Genomic DNA, 15,063 nt, shown 5'->3' with positions numbered 1-15,063 from the left:
TGAAACATTTCACGCCAAGCATTCAACTCATTTTGTTTTCCCTGCTTTCAATTATTTCCGCCCTTAATCAGTTCTGTTCACGAATTTGTTCTAGCAAACATCTAATTATTATTTACGATAGCGTTAGATTTTCGCCCGTGATGATAATCAAAAAGACGTGTTGTTGAAAGGACTTTACGACGGTAAGATTATAAAATCTATTGCATTTTCGTAAGTACTTTTGTTTTTTTTTCACCATGGTTATCATTACGTAATAGCAAAGCTCTCGGTTGTCAACACAATTATTTCCCTAGAGATAATACATAATTAAACAAAAACAACGAAAACAGAAGACAAATAAAGAGAGTGAACATTTTTCGCCGTCAAAGATACATAAAAAACATTTTAAAGCATCATTATTTTTTTACGAATTCCAAGCAATCATCATGATAATTCGAACGCGAAAAAATTACAGATTATTCTATTGAGACGAAGAGGAAAACTGTGACATAGTGGTTATATACGTATTACAAACTAATCGGCGACGTGCACACGATCTGTGAATATTGATAAGCCCCTAATTCGTAATACCTAGGCCTGTATATGATCTAAAAGACACGAAAAGTCCATATGTGAATTTTTGAAAATATACCATAAACTGTGAATTTGTCAAAAGCATGACGGGACATCAGATTATTGGCAGTCGATCTATCGACAGCGAGGTATCGAGTCTGTCGCTTCACGATTCATCGTTAAACGAAATCGATCGATGCACATCGAATATCGATAACTCGCTCAATTTGTACCATCTTTCGAAAATTGAAAAATGCTTACTCTACTTGTACAACACGCTGGACGTTGAGGACGATGATCGTTGTCATAGATACAATAATGACCGAGATTCGACAGTGAGCAATGCCTCGATTCTTGCAAATTATACAGAAAGTGAAAACGATATGGAAAATGAATACAGTGTAAGAAATTCCTGTGATACGGGAAAATTATCACCGGAATATGACGTCAAACGGGAAGGTTCATCTCAAGTAAAAATTGAGAAACCGAGTCACCGTTACATCGCTGAGAGAAAAAAATACAACAGGACGGTAAGAAAGAGAAATAAAAATTACCGGAGACAAGCGTCTCATGATGAGATTGCCGAAAATTTAAACAACTGGGCAAGAATTGGTAGTAGTCGGGTGAAGTTTCACCCTTTCTTAAGAATATTTGACAAAAATGGCTTTGCAGTTACCAGATCAGTGAAAGACCACGACATTCGAACCCTACGATATTCAAACACGCCTAAGTTCAACTCGTTCCTTTTGAAGGCAGCATTAAAATACCGCGATCCTAAATTACTCGCAAATGCAGTAGTTTTCGCAAAAAAAAGTATTCCACAAACTGGACACCGCGTGGATGCCAAAAGATCAGGGGCGAATATAGATAGCATGCCGGAAGAATTCCGTGAAGTTAATTCAGGTATTATCACATTTAAGCGTTCGTATATGATGATACAGCGTATGAAAAACTTCGCAGCACAACTAATGTGATGTTTTATTTGTTCCAGGTAATGATTCAGACAGTTTACAAAAACTTGCAGAGCTAAAGTCTAAGGAATTTAAAATCCGCAAAAAGAGCCCACTACCGATCGACTTGTCGACTACAGCACTTGATTCGAAAATACATGTTTTAAAGACAAACGGTCGATTTTTGAATCGACCAAAGTTGGATACGTCGTCAATGTTCCCGGGTGAAGGACAAGAGACTCTCGGGAGATTTCAAAATATAACGTCGGAACTCGAAAACGTTACAGTTCGAAAAAACATAGCGTCTTTACAGAAAGAAATCAAAGTAAAACAAGAAGTTGTTGTTATTAATGAGACAAAGCCAAAAGCAGAGTGGAAAATTTTTGAGGAAAAAATGGATCAGATCCAGGCGAAATCTGCGGAAGCAGAAGAAATCAGAAGTCAAGTTTGGTCTAAAAAGAGGTGTTCCTTCAATTTTCAAATTGAGGAAAATCGACCGAAAGCACAGGATGTAAGTAATAGCATGAAAAAAAATGCTGAGAAACCACTTCTTTCCAGAACTGCCGGAAAAATTCAACGTGAGCATGACACAGTAAAAATTGATTCTACTTGGCAAGAGGCAAAGGAAACTGTTGAAAATGAGGTAAAGATTTATAGAGAATCATTGGAAAGATCGAACTGTACCGATGGAATGCCTTTTATCAGACTGGAAAGGAATTTAAGTGAGAGGGAGCGGTGGAAAGATTGCATGAACGATATTCCAAGTTTCGAGACTGGAGTAATTCATAATTTTGAACAGCCAGAAGTCGAATCAAATGAGCGCAGGAGTGAGGTGACTAAAATTAAAGTAGAAGATAATAAACTGGACGAGGTGTCGAGGCGATTATCTTCAGGCCATGAAAATATTGCAAAAAATGTACAGGCTGGTGCAATTATCATTGCACCAACACTGAATTTTACCTTCGGTAAATCTGCTTCTTCGGTGAGAGTTGATCAGTCGGAGAACGTGATGAATTTCATGAAACCCCCAAGGTACATGCAGCGATCTTTGGGAAATGAAGAAAATTTGAGTAGAAATTGTCCCTTAAATTATTTTTCTGTGGCAGGAGCCTCGTACTCTGTCGTAGATCTACCTACGCCCTATTTGGTAATTGTATTGCATTTACACTCTCGTACATGAATTATCATTTCATTATCGTTAGTATCATTAGTTGTATCAATACGTATGTACATAGATATACGTAATAATTCTTCTTGTATATACATCTTGTGATGGTTCTCGATCATCTTCGAACACTTAACTTAATTGCAAACGTATTTTCTTTACAGAAAACTCATCAGCAAGGATTAGTTTTGCCCAAACCGATGCCCGAGGAATCAGCGAATACCGATTTGACCTGGCGGTATTTGAACAGTTCAGCAGCGGCAGATGCTGATTATTTGAATAAATCGCCGATTCTAAGGTCTAGATGCTCGACTGAACTAGAACGTGCCAAGATTGAGGTTTACAAGAGAATTTTCGAGGTACTGGTGATCAGTCGGCCAAGACATTAGTCAGAGTTTCTATGAGGTTTTTACTTTTCATCACCTTTGGTGACCTGAGAAAAGTATTATTGATATGGTTTATGGATCTTATCCAATATAGGGAAAATGATCTTTCACATAGGGGAACGACTTGAACTAATCAAAACCAATCATGTCATTCTACAAAAGGCCAAGGTTGTCATCGAAAAAAGCGAAAGCTTAGGCCTCTTCGATGCCATTACAAAGAAAATATTCACAAAATACAAAAAGCCACATGGTTCAAAACGATCACCTCACACTGGTAGAAGAAACGACCCCGCAAAATCGTTTCTCATATAAGAAAAGTACTGATTGCGGTCGAAAACACGTTTTATAATTTCAACGAATCTTTGCGGTTTCGAAACCCTAGAATCGGAAAAACAAGTTTTTACAGAAATAGCGGTCTGTCCGACAAGCTCCAGCGATACTCTCGAAAACGGTTTGATGAAAAAATCTAAAACTTACACCATTTTACAATCGCATGTTGAGCATGAAAAATTGCCATGTACCATTTAATTTAAACTTCCGGTTATACCAGAACTTTAGTTTACTTTTCCTAGATAAACGATTACACTTTTCCGAGTTGACGTATTTATTTAAAGAAAATTCTAGATTTTTTTTTTTTTTTTTGAATCCTTATTATTCTTTCTACTAATAAACCTATACTTTTTCCTTTTCGGAGAAAAGTATCGCGAACAAAAACTGTATTTTCCGTCTTTTTTTGCATTCTTAACCAAATTAGCCCCTTAAAATGGAATATTTCTTTCGTATATTCACAGACGATGCTCATCGATCCAGATTTCGACTTTGTTCGAGCCGAGGACCAGCTCGATAATATGATTGGTGGACCGATTTTCAGACAAGAAAAACGTGAGGATGGTGGTGAAATTCTTAGGAACTTCAACAATAATTGTACCATCAATAACCCAGGAATAAACCGCTACGACTCGTCTGTCAACAAACGATTTCATCGACTAAATGATAAACAAATTGTCCAAAATATGAACGATCTAAAGCGTGTTAGAATCAGCCCGAATTTAACGAGAAAAAAAACGGTTGTCGATTTGCCAGCGATTACATTGAGAGCTGATCAGCGAGATAGAAGGATTTTTTATCGATTTGAAAATCGTCCTAGACCTGCAGATATGTTTCGAAATGACTATAATCGTCAGGGATTGAAGGCTAAAACGACGGAGGAAATCTTGTTTGATTTGAAAGACTTTGTCAATTTTCCATCGAGTGTTACAAAAAAAAAGTGTTAAAGAACGATGATAAATTACATATGGTTTTCATGATGGGATTATATGGTACGATTTGTATCACTAGAATCCAAAAAATTTCGAATACACTATCTGATGGAAAAATTAGATGCGCTCTTTTTATGGGACTGGAATTGGCTGTATTCGATTACCAAATTCATTTATTAATTGATGTGTCACATTGCTTATTCCTACACTGAATCTCAATGCTGATATGAGAAGAACTGGATTTAGCCGAATTAAAGTCAATATTGACTAAATGCCAGTGATAAAGAAGAACTTTTGTCCGGAGATACAAATTTCCTTATAATTTGTGGACGTTTCAGATTCCCGGATACCTCGGTCCAACGATTTAAGGTTTTTCTTTACTTTTTTCTCCACAAGAATAATTTAAGTCGCCTTGTGTCACCATATAACGATACTCGACCATGCAGTCCGTCGTTTTACATTACCGCATTGGGTTCCTTACTAATTTATTTATACGCTTATTATTGTCAGAAACAGAATCCGTGATTAAAACAAGTTATTTCAACAATGTTAAAAACTTATTTACTTGGAGTCGAAGATAAAAAAGTGACGCGACTGTACGACTTGAGAAAAAAAACACGTTTTCATTTTTTTGAGAGTAAAAAAAATGGAGGACTGAAAAATAAAATAAAATAACTGAAATCAGGATCTGCCTTCGATTTCCGACTAGTTCAACTTACGTAATACACATCTTAAAGAGTAATTTAGTATTGCACAAAGAAAAATATAAAAATTCTTAATTTATGCGACTCGAAAGAGAAAAATATTGAAATTGCATAGAAACTAATTGACTCCGCGGTAGATACATAAATATTGTATGTATATTTTTACCTCTTGTAGTGTACTAAGTATGAAGAGTTCACCAAGTTTGAACCTTCTCGGAATTACCGTTCGCAAGAAATGTTGCATCAAAGTTTATCATTTCGACTTAATTGCGGTTTAATCACGAATTGTTTTCGTATCGTTATTGGCAGAAAAAAATATGAAAAAACAGCCGTGTTGTGTCAAGAAATCTCAGTTTTCACATGAAAAACTGAAAAGTAAGATAAGTTTTGGTGGGGCATGAAAAAAAGTGTTTTCTTTTTTTCATTTGCCGAAAAACATCTTTTTGGGGCCGATTTCGAAAATTTGTCCAGAAATGAACAATATACTCGGAAGAGTGAGAATTTTGCACAAAAGATAGTTGTTTTTTCATAATTTTTTTTTCTTGCCGATAACGATACGAAAATAATTAGAGTTTAAACCTCATTCAGTTCGAAATGATTAAACTTTGACGTGGCATTCCTCGCGAATGGTAAGTTCGAGAAGGTTCAAACTTTGTGAACTGTTCAACATTAGTACGCATTACAAGAGGTAAAAATTTCAGACAAATCGATTTTTTTGTCGTCCCTCTTATTGGCTGATAATTGGTGGACTAACCCATATATGTACATATGATTGTATAACGTATAATTTATTAAACTTAAAGACCGTATAACAGACGTGATGAAATATACTGATGTAACACATTCATTACCATAATCATAGCCGTTTGGACGGAAACTTTGAGGAACTTATACATGGAATACGAAGTGAAACGGTAAGTTACTAGTAGAATTAATTAATTCAAGACTACGATACACTTTTATACTTTTACACGACGTCGGCTCAAAAAGGAAGGAATCAATATTGAAGATATATGGCGAATAACTTGTCGGTGATATAATTTCCATAGTTCGTTGAACTATCCAATCTTTACGATTAATGTATGTCCCATGCGCACATGGAAAAATGAACCGTGAACCTTTTTTCACAAAATAATCAAAGATAACGTCACCGTGGTTACTATAATATACGATATATATATTACACAGTTGTCAGGAAGCGATAGTGATTTTTCATAATAATAATACAAATAAAAAAGGGCTTATTGATAGAAAACTGGAAGAAAAGAATTTTTGGGAAAATTCCATCTATATTGTGGAAAATATATGGTGGGAATGTTTTATATATTATAAATTTATAACACCAACAATGAGATGACGGTGTGAGATAATTATACGGTGGTTGTTTTTCTTCTTCTTCATTTAAATTCGGTTCGCTTGTATGCATGTTAATTTTTTTACTGCGTCTGTTCTTTCAATTCATTTATTACCCTTTTAAAATCCGGCCAAACTCGTTTTGACTCGAGATTCACTCGCACTTGTGTACAACCTGATTAATTAACTGACCTTCGTGGAATGGTCTTTCCGTTCTCTGGATATAATACGGATAGAGGTTTAATGAAGTATATACGGAATATACTTTCACATAACTGAAAAATCAATAAGAAAAAAAAAACAGAAGAAACTAAAACAGAAAATAATAGACTGACGTAAATGATCCTGGGGAATGCAATTAACAACTATTCTCAGGTCGTTCGTTTTACATACGTACGATTGGGCAAAAAAACAAACTAATAGCTTCTTTATCTATTTTTTATATGAAATGTTTTCCTTCCCATTTGGGTATAATTAAATTCAAATTTTAAATCGAACCTCTGGTGAGAATTAATTTTGGCACATATCGTTGTGGAAGAATCAACACATGTCAACCAGTCAAGTTAATTAATATTCTTGAATTAAATTAACAGTGAATATCATATGATAATTGATTATTTAATAAGTTACATCGAGTTCTTACGGCGGAAATTGTGTCTCACCACCTTTTGGCAGTATGATAAAATTCCACTGCGATTAGCGATGTGAAAATTAATAAAATGTCACTCGTACTATGCATGGCAAAACAGAAAAAAAAATTAATAAGTATGCAGACAAATTCAAGGACCGGTTGTACGACGTGTAGAGGTGACCGGGGCACGACGGACCCCTAAAAATTTTTGTTTAAAAGGTTTCTCAAAAATGATATTTTAGATGATGCCCATTTTCTCCGGAATATGACATGTTTTTTTTTTTTTTTTGTCATACGTATCCACAGATAATTATTGAATTATTCAGTACCGGTAGAATTATAGGATGCAGAGTTATTTAAAAAATGAAATAAAAAATTTGTAAGATTTTTCGAGCGGGAAATAAGGATGAATTTTTTTGAGACTGATCAAAACAACTTTTACCCGGTGATCGAAAGCAATAAAAATAATTAACGTCTCAGAAGGTCCACCGTGATCCGGTCTCTCCTATATATTATTTTGAACAATAAAAAACGTAGTTAATTGGTTTCATAAAGGTTAAATAAAACTAGTAAGTCAATCTATGTTCAGTTGATCAGGGTAAATTGTGATTGAATATTTGTGCGGTAAAAGTGGATTAAACGAATAAACAAGCAAGTCGTGACGCATCGCCAAAATTTTATAATACAACGTAGGGTTTATTACAAGATAATAAACCTGTCACGATCGAATGCAAAGACCGGATCGCGACGTGAATACTAAGAGGCGGTTAATGCAGGCAATTGGGAAAATGAATTTCTCTTCTCTTGAGCGTGACCGAAAAAGGAGGGAAAAACATTGTTGTATTATACGTCCTCGAAAAATCCCCTCACCAGCCGTTGAGAAATAACAGCAGGCAAGTAACGAACAATCGTTTGTTAACGACTGACGAATGACGATCGTATACGTAACAGGTTTGAGTTAATCACCGGAAGCTTTGTTTGACTTGTTTCAAAACCGAATCTCGTGGGTGTTCGTTCGTTCATTCGAGTTTTAGCAAACCTGCCGACGAATTATGACGGGTTTCCAAAGCAGACACAACCACAAATGTGAACGGACGGAGCAAAAAGAAGTTTGTTACACGTGGGGTTTTGCCTTCTCAAAGTTTCTTACCAGTCTCACGTTTCCTCTACCTCGATTCGTGACGGCAAAAAAGAATGAATTTGACCAACGATCAGTCGACCTAACTGGTATAAAAGGATCCCGGTTTTGAAGATTGTAACATTATTCCGCCGGTAGTGAACGGAAGACGACTCGTATATAATATTATATATTATATATAGTATAGCGAACGTAAATTGCGAGTCATCACGACTATATAGTGAACATGTCGGAGAATAATCTGTCACCACTGCTCATCGCAGTTTTTGCGTTATTTGTATCAGTGAACGCAACAATTCGTAAGTGCAGCTACCGATCGAACAGCCTAAATTTAAAACTAATATCGTTAATTTTTTACTACCCAAATCACGCGCTTCGAGGGTTTCGTTATCATACGAGCATTTACAATCAATGTATAATACTTTGATAGAGAATCAGTGGGACTCCTGTATTTTTCTTCAAAACTTGTAACCTGAACGGAGATTATATTTGAAACGATATAAATTTTCACGTATAACATTTTCTTTGAGTGTCCGGATAAACTTAATCGTTAATATCTCTGAAACTTTTTTTTGAAAACACTATACGTACACGTATCTGTTATTGTTCGTGAATCTCTTGCAGATTTTCATTAAACCTGTGACATCTATTCGCGAAATCTTACAAAATATTTTAATTAAAATTGGATGATTGTTCCAATGCATTTGCAAAGGCAAAAAGAATAACGTCGGAAAGAGCAGACAAAATCGAACATTTCACAATCCTTTCCACAACGTTTCGACTATTTCGGTCAACGTCTTAATTGGCATTATATGCATTATAAAAGCTTCTGCAAATTTATTGCTTGGATTTACGGAAAGAAAAATCTTATCAAGTTTCCTTTATAATCATACGTAGAGAAGTTGCTTCTTTTTTCCATATTGTAATTATTCAATGTTCTTCGACAGCTGACTACATACACATATGCAAGCGAACCGATCCGAAGATATCGGACTGCATGATAAACAGCATTTATGCTCTGAGGCCACAATTGACTAAAGGAATCCCGGAGCTTGAAGTGCCGTCAATTGATCCCCTTATAGTGCCCCACATGAATCTGAACCTGGGTCCTGGGTAAGAGCTAATAAAACTCTGATTGTGAGCCATAATTTGTGTATCGTTGTAGAAAACACTCGATCGGTATGATAACAATAAGTAAAGTAGCCAGTGGCGTGTGAACCGATCATTAACTCAGTTACTGAATAATTCAGTTTCAAGGCCGAGGGCAAAAACCTGCTGATATCAGGGGCAAAAGATTTTGAAATCCAGAATTTGCTCGTAAATCTCAAGGAGGATATCATCATCATTGACCTTTTCATAAAGAAATTAATCGCGAGAGGAATCTACGAAATCGACGGAAAGATTGCGTCGATACCGTTGAAGGGCACAGGTCCCTTGTTTTTGAGCGGAGGTAAAATATATATTGAATTTTCTCTCAATTCTGAGATATGCAAGTAAAAATCCATACCATTTTTCGTTGGTATAATCGAACGTTAACGTCATTTTTTTTTGTTTTTTCTCTCCAAGACACCGTTACTGCCCACGCAGTCTTACATGGCAAGAAGGTCAACAAGAATGGTCAAGTGCGCTACTATTTTCCGTCAATGGACCTAAAGTTGAACATCGCTGACTACGATCTGAAGCTGGAGGGTATAGGTGGTGGTGATCCGACCCTCGGAAAAGTAACCAACCAAGTTCTGAAGGATGAAAAAGCCAGTATAAAGCAGACCCTTGTACCGGCCATCGAGAAGTCGCTCAGCGAGTATCTTTTGAACGCTGCTAATAACATGTGCAAGCATTTCACGTATGATGAGCTGTTTCCTGCATCGTAGTTAAGATATGCAATTGTTTTCAACGTGTATGTGCGAAATATGTTATTAATTTTATTATGTATCGTTGGATGTGATAGCTTTTCGAATAAACGTACATGTTTTATATACATACAATGAAAGAAGAAAAAAAAAAAACAAAAAACAAAAACAAAACAAAACACGCCTTGAGCCATACCCGACGGCTTTTATTGGTGCTTTTATTATGCTATTCTCGATTAATTCCTAGTGCCATTTCCATCGAATTCAACCGATGGCCTTGGTGTCGCAAAACAAAGAAATAGACATGCATGCAAACGATATTTAGAATTATAATGAGCTGGATCAGTCAGATCTCAGATGTTCATATTGATCATAGAATTTTCGGCTGGATGACTTTTCGATCAGCGTTATCTAATTCTAATTAGGATTTTTACTCCGTAATATCTCTGTGCCTCTAAAGATACATTACCATTTATAATACAAATTTTGAATCTTCGACTGGGGGAAAAGATTTTACGGAATGAAATGCTTGACAGCGGCGCAATAAAAATATCGCGGAATAATACTTGATTTCCGAGAAGTCAATTCTTATATTACTGATGTTTAATTAAAACGTTGACTCAGGCGGGATTTTGATGTGGATTGACCCTGAATATCAATTTCATTATTGTCTCACACCTTGAATATCAATTTCAAGGTTGATTTTAAGTTGAGAAAAATCTTGATAACTCGCAGTGGTTGCAAACTCGTAGTTTACTTTCAAATGCTTATGACGTAAGTATGTGTGATCTTTGTTTTATATAAATTTACCAGGATATTGTAAGATTCGTTCTCACTCAAGCTATCATTATAAGGTCAAATATTCAAACTCTGTACTGCGAGTAAAATAAAATTCCTAAATTTAAACATTATCGAGCAACGAATCAATTTGCATGCTAATGCTAAAAAACCGGATATGTGAGTAGGATTTGCGCCCCGAGGGTTCTGTAGGAACTCAATTATTTTCTTCTTTTTTTTTGTGTTATATAACTACAAATTAACTACTTTCGGACTTTTTTTACTTTACTTGTGCCGTGAGAACTTGATTCTCTTCAAATGTCAAGATCGTGAGTGTGCAAGTATAAAATTACGTGACTTTTTATTTTTTACACCACCAAGGGATCGAAGACCTTAGTATTTGGCATTAATTTCAACAAAAAAGGTCCTGACAGTCGAACAGACGGACAATGAAATGACCCTGTAACGGTTCCGATTTTTACCTATGAAGGTACGGAATCCTAAAAAGGCGGTTAATATAAAATATCATTCGCCAAAATATCAACGGCGTTTGTAAGCTGTTGATGTCAATAACTTCCCAATGCCACATAAACATGGCCACATGCCATTATTACGATGTGAAAAATATTTGAGTGACATATGATTCCGTTGGAGTATTTTGAGAATCGATCAACGCAAAATAATTTCATGTACATCATATTTCTGAATATTACTTTATTATATTACTTTCAATTTATTGTTACTAAACGGTATCATCTAGATGCGCACTAATCTGCCAAACAACTATAGACAACTATTTTATACCTACGTATTTTAAACCCTTATCCTATACGCAAATCGCACAGATCATTTATCACGCATATGTTACGTATTATACAATGTCAGATCAACGTCAGAGATATCGACAGATTTGAATTTCCAAGTAATTTTACAGTAAGTCGGAAAAAAAATTTCTGCTACAAGTTGGTAATATTAAAGATCGAATACATAATTGAAGTAAACGTGTAGATAGAATACGTGCACGTTTATAATTTGATTTTTGGATTTTCGAATTACCTAATTAAGAATTAATGATTGATAGAAAAAAAATGCAGTTCGTACGAAACACACGTACCCATTTCCTTTGTTATTCAACTCAACTCAAATCTACATTCTTTAACAATTACAAGTCTACAAATTGAAAAATTTCAATATTTTCTTTTATGGTGGCTTCAATTTTTATTCATCAATTATATACCACTACGAAAAGTCATTTTTTTTTTATTTTTCAACAGTTTTACTATATTCGATCCATTGTCACAATTATTTGAATTCGATTATGTTTATTTTGTTCCCTATAACTGTGACTTGAGCGCAGCTGAGGTTACATTATTACTATATTATTGTTGTTGTTGTTGTTGTTCTTGTTATTATTATATTCACGGCATATAACGTCGATTGCGTTTCCTTATTTACGTAGTATTTTATATTTCACCTTTTACTTTCTTACCATCTATTTATTTATCTACTTCGAAAGATTGATTGTCGACTTTCAGTATAAGTTTTGATATGCGATGTAAACGCAAATATTGAACAGTTAATTACATATATTTAACGACCCAATTAAGTGCGTCGATGAAAAATCGCGGTTAATCTTTAATGAAAACGTAGTATTCTAAACTTGACGAGAACTTTTCTAGCGTCGTTGAATTCTAAATATTACGGTGTTCGTTTATGTTTATTTATAAATTTATCGATTTTATTTCCCTTTTGTTCACTCACAGTTATTATACGATTACTAATGTTAGAGGACAGTCCGTTCATCGGGCTTCCCTTTTGAATTTAAGTACTCTATATTTAATTTAAAAATATTTATAATCTTTAGACTGAAGTATATGAAGTAAAACTACAAATGTTTGCAGGTAAGTGAAATATTAACATATGGATTAACTTTCTGCTTTCGATATTCGATGATTTGGTCAATGTCTACTTAAATATTACTTTTTTTTTTCTCAATAAAAAGTTGAAAAAAACAGAATTTTCCGTTAACGCGAATTAATCATTACGAAAAATGCGTATAGGTTTTTTGTGAGTACTAATATCAGGAAAAAAACGCCGGAAATATTTGCTATCCAGACGGTCCAGATACATATTAGACTTTCAAATTTCTTATCACGTAAATATGTTCAATGACATGTAATTTACAACACGTGAAGATTGTTAAAAACCATCCAGTGTATCTGTGCATATGAAATAATCACTCAACGGGAAAAAGAAATTGGACAAAGAATTGATTATCGCATTAATTTGATTGGCACGTCTATTTCATCCAGTCACGTATTAATTTTTTGTCAAATTCTCGCCATCCCAACATCAAGTATACACAGAGACTGGAACAATTGGTATAACCGTGTGTCTTTCGAAATTTGAATCAGGTTTCACACACACGCACACACACACACATACATGCATACATATATACAAACGCTTTGTGCGTATTGTAAAACAGGCTCTTTTCTCACATCGTTCCCTTTCACAGACAGTCTTCTACATATTTCTGCCAAATCCTACTTAACGATCGTACCATGAGGAATTAATGTGACGAGTAGCGTACAAATTAGGATTTGGGTAGGTAGATAGGTACGCGTTCGTGTTTCGTAGTTTTAAAATAATTCTATCTTAAAAGAAAAGAAATATAATTATATCAAAAATACAACCTATTTGTGCGTATAATCAATATCACTCTAGTTTGAAAAATGATTGTAGAACAATGTTGCGTGATTGATGAATAATATTAAATTCAATAAAAATATCGTAACTTTCGAATATGTAAATCTTTTCTTACAGACATGTTTGAGTTTCGGAACTATCCGATAAAGAGGCAACTCGTCAAGATTATCATTATAGATTCGTATACTGTGAGCTTATGCGACAAGATATTATTATCCTTCTAAAGGTCATGCCAACACTAAGATTCTATAAATTTCAAATGCAACAGATAATAAAAGTAAGATTCCAACGACGAAACGAAAATTAATAATAGTAAAGAAATGCTTCCACTGATTAGGAACAGAAACCGTTTTTAATTCCGTTTATAACAGCCATTCGCGGTTCGGCTGATATCATTTTCTTTCAACTTTTCTGTTTTTTTTCCACTTTACTCCTTTCTGCATCGTATGATTCGTTTCCGAACGATGTTATCGCGATTTCACAGTCTTCGTTAAATCTATTGCTCATTGTCTGATGTTTACATGGGCATGCTGTGTAATATTGCCGATGAATTCAATAAACCCTGGCGTTGCCTCTGCTTTCGTTGTTCGGTCATCTAAATTTAGAGAACGTATAATATTAGAAGTATTTCTAAGCAACAATGAAATAACAGAATCTTTAAAGTCTCGAAACTTGGGAATTTATTAATTAGATTTGAACACATTACTTGGTCACGAAGCTCAGTCAGTTGCTGAGATAAACATTTGACCAAATGTTGAGTCGACTCAAGTTGAGACTGTAAACTTCTGAGCTCTACTTGTTCACCTTCCCCTTCATCAGCGGCCAGAGACTTTGCTCTCAGTCGTGGAAACCATTCAAGATTACGATCCTGTGAAAGTGCATAGAGCTTACATACATTGACATAATTGGTATATATAAATGTACTTTTGAAAGCTCTATGAACTATTACCTTAACCATCGCGTACACGTATGATTCAGGACCTGTAAACTCGGTCGGGTCTTTCACTTTCACCAGTACTATGAAATATAGGTAATGCCACATGTTGTGCTCGTGTTTTACATGCTCCTCAAATGACACGGTCTTGTTGTCAAATGCCGATCTGTTCAATCCTACAAAATCGACAATGCTATCATTTCGTTGATCACAAAAACAAACAAAGCCGTTGCAGAACAGTATCGAACGGTGCAGCCATGCCTTACGAAAAGAAGACTCATTTAATCAATCAACATCAGACAGTTTCCAGGTATTAATTGCGCTGGTCAAAAAAGTAGAACTGATGAATTCGAAACTCTTCTAGGAAACCATCTGATTTGGTGTGAAAAATGGAGCGTAGTTGTACCGTTTGATACCTATAATTGGAACCAATTCAAAAGAATATTTGGCACTTGTTCAAAGAGTCTTTGAAAGCAGAATTATAAATTTATAATCAGAGTAATCAAAATAATTCGAAGCTTAACCCCATTTAAAAGCAATCTTCGATTACTCAGGCTACTACATTTGTATTCTCCTGTCAAGTAAAAGAATGTATGTATGCAAAAACTAATGAAAAATTGATTTATGCAACGATGGTAAGAAAAAAAAAAATGTT

General features: G+C 34.9%; 3 protein-coding genes across 4 annotated transcripts in view; 2 read left to right on the top strand and 1 right to left on the bottom strand.

Moving 5' to 3' along the window:
* The first annotated feature begins 682 nt into the window (after positions 1 to 682).
* On the top strand, positions 683 to 4,751 carry LOC124182818. Its single transcript, XM_046570550.1, has 4 exons — positions 683 to 1,455; positions 1,544 to 2,649; positions 2,832 to 3,026; positions 3,845 to 4,751. Exons 1-4 carry the CDS (start codon positions 936 to 938, stop codon positions 4,325 to 4,327), a joined length of 2,304 nt encoding a protein of 767 aa, XP_046426506.1. The 5' UTR covers positions 683 to 935; the 3' UTR covers positions 4,328 to 4,751.
* A 3,503-nt stretch (positions 4,752 to 8,254) lies between these two features.
* On the top strand, positions 8,255 to 10,116 carry LOC124182067 (protein takeout-like). The gene is made up of 4 exons (XM_046568859.1): positions 8,255 to 8,437; positions 9,086 to 9,251; positions 9,389 to 9,588; positions 9,705 to 10,116. The coding sequence occupies exons 1-4, from the start codon at positions 8,365 to 8,367 to the stop codon at positions 10,007 to 10,009; spliced, it is 744 nt and encodes a 247-aa protein (XP_046424815.1). The 5' UTR covers positions 8,255 to 8,364; the 3' UTR covers positions 10,010 to 10,116.
* Positions 10,117 to 11,863: 1,747 nt separating this feature from the next.
* The window catches only part of LOC124182066 (inositol 1,4,5-trisphosphate receptor), a 29,564-nt gene continuing 26,364 nt past the window's right edge, over positions 11,864 to 15,063 (bottom strand). For both annotated transcript variants that reach the window (XM_046568857.1, XM_046568858.1), the window contains 3 exons: positions 14,424 to 14,584; positions 14,181 to 14,342; positions 11,864 to 14,069 (listed from right to left, as the gene is read on the bottom strand). In XM_046568857.1, the coding sequence (XP_046424813.1) occupies positions 13,992 to 14,069; positions 14,181 to 14,342; positions 14,424 to 14,584 (401 nt within the window). In that variant the 3' untranslated portion in view covers positions 11,864 to 13,991. The remainder of the gene's footprint in view (positions 14,070 to 14,180; positions 14,343 to 14,423; positions 14,585 to 15,063) is intronic.

Source organism: Neodiprion fabricii, chromosome 5 (genome assembly GCF_021155785.1).
Source record: "Neodiprion fabricii isolate iyNeoFabr1 chromosome 5, iyNeoFabr1.1, whole genome shotgun sequence".
Classification (NCBI taxonomy): domain Eukaryota; kingdom Metazoa; phylum Arthropoda; class Insecta; order Hymenoptera; family Diprionidae; genus Neodiprion; species Neodiprion fabricii.
Note: the sequence above shows the minus strand (reverse complement) of the source record. Positions and strands in the feature narration are given on the sequence as shown.

Coding starts and splice junctions, on each gene's coding strand:
- LOC124182818 (XM_046570550.1), top strand. CDS start 936: ATGGAAAATGAATACAGTGTAAGAAATTCCTGTGATACGGGAAAATTA. Junction 2,650..2,831: donor ATCTACCTACGCCCTATTTG/GTAATTGTATTG, acceptor TTTTCTTTACAG/AAAACTCATCAGCAAGGATT. Junction 3,027..3,844: donor TTTACAAGAGAATTTTCGAG/GTACTGGTGATC, acceptor GTATATTCACAG/ACGATGCTCATCGATCCAGA.
- LOC124182067 (XM_046568859.1), top strand. CDS start 8,365: ATGTCGGAGAATAATCTGTCACCACTGCTCATCGCAGTTTTTGCGTTA. Junction 9,252..9,388: donor AATCTGAACCTGGGTCCTGG/GTAAGAGCTAAT, acceptor TGAATAATTCAG/TTTCAAGGCCGAGGGCAAAA. Junction 9,589..9,704: donor TCCCTTGTTTTTGAGCGGAG/GTAAAATATATA, acceptor TTTCTCTCCAAG/ACACCGTTACTGCCCACGCA.